We start from the raw sequence: 4,098 nt of genomic DNA, 5'->3' as shown, positions 1-4,098 counted from the left end.
ATTGTGCTGGAAAAAAAAAAAAAAAAAGAAGAGAAACAAAACAACAACAAAATTAACTAACAAACAAACAATTCTTACACAGTCTCCTGACATCTTGTCCAAACACATAAGAAATTAAAGAGAAGGTTTATACATTCCAAAATGAACATCGTCTCAAATATGGTCAAATGGTTGGTGTTAAAAATTAAAACTCGAAGCATCACAGGCACTTTCAGAAGACCAACAAAAGTGATCAGTACCTACCTCTGTGCGTGCAGCCATATCATTCAAAGAGCTTTGGGTTAATGCTCACTATATTGGAGCTGGAATTAATGTAATGCCTTGAAAGAGAATCCAAGATCTGGTGGAAAAAGCAAGCTCTGGTCCCATTCCATACACCAGAGTTCATCAAACTTTGAATGAAGTGATAAAGCCAATCACTTTCATCCGTTCTTACATTTAAGATGGTCTGTGTTTTCTCCAAACAAACAAATGTTCGGCATATCACCCGAAGATGTTGCCAAAGCCAATATCAGGATCAGATGAGTCACTGGAGAGGCACTGTAATTAATAGAGCCATTCAATGGCAAAAACAGCCAATCCAGTCATGTGTCCAGAGGAAGAGGAAAGGTGTGCTAGTCTACAGGGTTCACGTTCCCTGCAAGAGGATTCTGGGAATTAGCTGTAAAGTGGAGTGCGTGACGAGTGACCTCTCCTCCGTGCTAAATGTAGAACTGATGAACAGCCAGCTGATCCATGAACGGACGCACAAGGTTATCGGTAGCAAAGTAAAAGACCAGGCCGAAGGCTATGGAGATGGGGAGAGCTGGAAGGGCCTTTTTGAAGATGGCCAGAAGGAGCAGAGTTAGACATAAACCCTAAGGAGAAAGAAATATCAGACTATTGTGAATGCTGACAAAACACGTACCAAGAGCGAACAGGTCATTTTGTATCGAGATGAATTGTTTGGAGATGACACTTGCTTAGATAGACATCTAATTGGGAACGATTCATCTGTGCACGTTACTGCAAAAAGTTTGTGCTCATAATCTTTCATCAAAATATATTAAGCAGCTCCACTTATGAAATTACTTTAGTTTTTCAGATGACGTCACCACTTCACACAATCCAATCCATTCTGATGAATGAGAGCAAGTCGTTTCGCTCACTGAACATCCGGTTTCACATTTAAATGGGTTCATGGTGGCTTTAAGCCAGACACAATATGTGAAATGTGTAAAAATGTTAACTAATCCATATGACCACACCTTCCTCAGTAAATACATTACAGTCCAATCAGACAACAGTTCTGTAATGTTATGTTTAAATATCCAAATGAGACATCATCTAACTAAATATGAACTTGAATACATTTCCAGAACTGAAACCTGGACACTGGATGAAGCCAGGTTTTGTTTTCGGTTTCATTTTGTTGACATATTAGAGGTTTTTACAGAGGGGATTTTGAAAGGATCTTTTAATCACTAAAAATACTGTCCACAACAAGGAAATGTTTTTTTCTGAATATTTTATGAATAAATGGTTTCAGAAAAAAACTTTTCTTTTATATATTTGTATCTGAATTGAAATCTACAGATGCAAATAGGTAAAGTGTAATAAACACTTAAATGTGTATTTTGGATGTGTTCTTTCCATTAGACTGAAAATAGTGCGTGAGAAAACAATGTATTTGCCTGTAGTGTCTTGCCTCAAGTATCCTAACACTTTTTGAGGCCTTTATACATGTGGAGAATAATACGTAATAAACACTTAAATGTGTATTTTGGATGTGTTCTTTCCATTAGACTGAAAATAGTGCGTGAGAAAACAATGGATTTGCCTGTAGTGTCTTGCCTCAAGTATCCTAACACTTTTTGAGGCCTTTATACATGTGGAGAATAATATCTGATTTATGCCTGATTTAGCGAGTTTATTTATTTCTTTGGGGTACTTACGATGAGAATGGCCACAAAGCAGGCTATCGTCGTGTTCCAGTCACCGCTGGCTGTAGCTGATGCTTTACCCACCAGCATACTGTAAAAGATGAAATCTCCCAAACCCAGCTTCACACCCCCTGAAACACGCACACAAACATCAGCACGTGCACGAAATCCTGCTCAATGGGGCTACAACAGGAAGTGAGGCTTTTGTTTGCAACCATTAAACCGCAACCATATTTTATAGCCGATATGTGACCCTGGACCACAAAACCAGTCATAAGGGTCAATTTTTTGAAAATGAGATTTATACATAATCTGAAAGCTGAATAAATGAGCTTTCCATTGATGTATGGTTTGTTAGGATAGGAATCTGGAATCTGAGGGTGCAAAAAAAAAATCTAAATATTGAGAAAATTGCCTTTAAAGTTGTCCAAATGAAGTTCTTAGTAATGCATATTACTAATCAATAATTAAGTTTTGATGTATTAATGGAAATATGGTCACATTTAGGAAATTTACTAAATATCTTCATGGAACATGATCTTTACTTAATATCCTATTTTTGGCATAAAAGAAAAATGGATAATTTTGTCCCATACAATGTATTGTTTGCTATTGCTACAAATATACCCGTGCTACTTATGACTGGTTTTGTGCTCCAGGGTCACATATAATTTAAACACTTTATTTTGTCATTATTTATAATGAAACAAATTATTTATAATACTAGTTGACCATCGTGGTCTATTCCATGGCACTACATCCACATGTGGTTTGCGTGAAACTATTCGGACCCCATTGCCACATGTATTTTGAACGGACCACATGTGGTCTGATCATGTGACACGGACTTCAGAGACATGGAGGAATTTAGGGGTGCTGCTCATTGGAATGGAGGACAGAACCGGATGAGTTACTGCAGATACTCACGCTCTTCGGCGTCTTCCACAGGTGCCGGGCGTGCGGAGGGCAACTCCTGGATCTCTCGTCTGCTGTCCTCAGTGGACTGCATGGGGCCGAGCTGATGCTGCTGCTGATTGACCCACGCTGGTGTGAAACCGCCATCATCCTCCGGCTGAGCCGTGGGTGCCATGGCAACTACAGGAGACGGACTCAATGAGGAACGCTCACAGTGACAGTGATTTACAGCCGTCTGAGAAAAGCTGAGTTTAACAATTGAGCAGCAACACAGAGGCAAATACCGATCAGATGCAGTCAGTGCTGCTCACATGATCCGCATTTACAGTAGGAAGTAGGAATAACTAGCGATACTGTTTTTTTTTATGCCCGATGACAAAGATAGCAAAAACACATGCATAACAACTACTGAAATTACTGAAATGAAAATTAATTATATGAAAAAAAAAAAGATTTATACCTTAGACAGCAACTTTATGAAATCTCATAATATTTTTCACAAATAAATCTCAACTATAAATGCAAAAGGCTACATGTGCACACTTCAGAAGCTCTGATAGATTTTTTTTTTTTTTTTTTTTTTTTTTACAAAGTTTGCAAGGTTTATGAAATTAAATTATATAAATGCATATTTGCTTATGATAGAGTAAAAGGTATCATAGCACATACCGTTCTATAACTAATAATAGAAAAGCAAACGCTATAATACTTTTTTATATACCACTTATTAGCTTTAATAGTTTTGTCTAATAATTCATTACTATTAAAATAAAAGTCATTTCAAAATAAAGGTTTTGTTTCCGACACATCTCATCAATCAAACACATCAACCAAACAGAAAAACTTAAATCGATCGACACTGATAATTAAAAAAAAAAAAAAGCGGCAAATATTTGATAATTGGTTGATAATAATCGGAAATGTTTCTTGAGCAGCAAATCAGCATATTAGAATGATCTCTGAAGGATCATGCGAATCACAGGAATAAATCACATTTTACAATATATTCACACAGAAAACAGTTATGTTAAATTAAAATAACATATCGCCTTTTTACTGTTTTTAAAGGGGTCATATGATGCGATTTCAAGTTTTCCTTTCTCTTTGGAGTGTTACAAGCTGATTGTGCATAGATAAGATCCCTGAAGTTGCAAAGACTAAAGTCTCAAATCCAAAGAGATATTCTTTATCAAAGTTAAGACTGCCACGCCCCCCTAAAACGGCTCGTTCTAACACGCCCCCACATATCTAGGTCACTATG

The 4,098-nt window shown here is 37.0% G+C and overlaps 1 protein-coding gene across 1 annotated transcript in view; it reads right to left on the bottom strand.

Moving 5' to 3' along the window:
• Nucleotides 1–39: 39 nt before the first annotated feature.
• LOC107684238 (presenilin-1-like) overlaps nt 40–4,098 on the bottom strand; it is a 15,599-nt gene continuing 11,540 nt past the window's right edge. Inside the window, exons 9-11 of the mRNA XM_016480451.1 lie at nt 2,850–3,017; nt 1,935–2,053; nt 40–857 (exon numbers count right to left, since the gene is read on the bottom strand). Of these exons, the coding sequence (XP_016335937.1) occupies nt 702–857; nt 1,935–2,053; nt 2,850–3,017 (443 nt within the window). The 3' untranslated portion in view covers nt 40–701. The remainder of the gene's footprint in view (nt 858–1,934; nt 2,054–2,849; nt 3,018–4,098) is intronic.

The sequence above is a fragment of the Sinocyclocheilus anshuiensis genome, unplaced genomic scaffold (assembly GCF_001515605.1).
Source record: "Sinocyclocheilus anshuiensis isolate Anshui unplaced genomic scaffold, SAMN03320099.WGS_v1.1 scaffold161, whole genome shotgun sequence".
Classification (NCBI taxonomy): domain Eukaryota; kingdom Metazoa; phylum Chordata; class Actinopteri; order Cypriniformes; family Cyprinidae; genus Sinocyclocheilus; species Sinocyclocheilus anshuiensis.
This window is presented reverse-complemented; position numbering and strand designations above follow the sequence as displayed.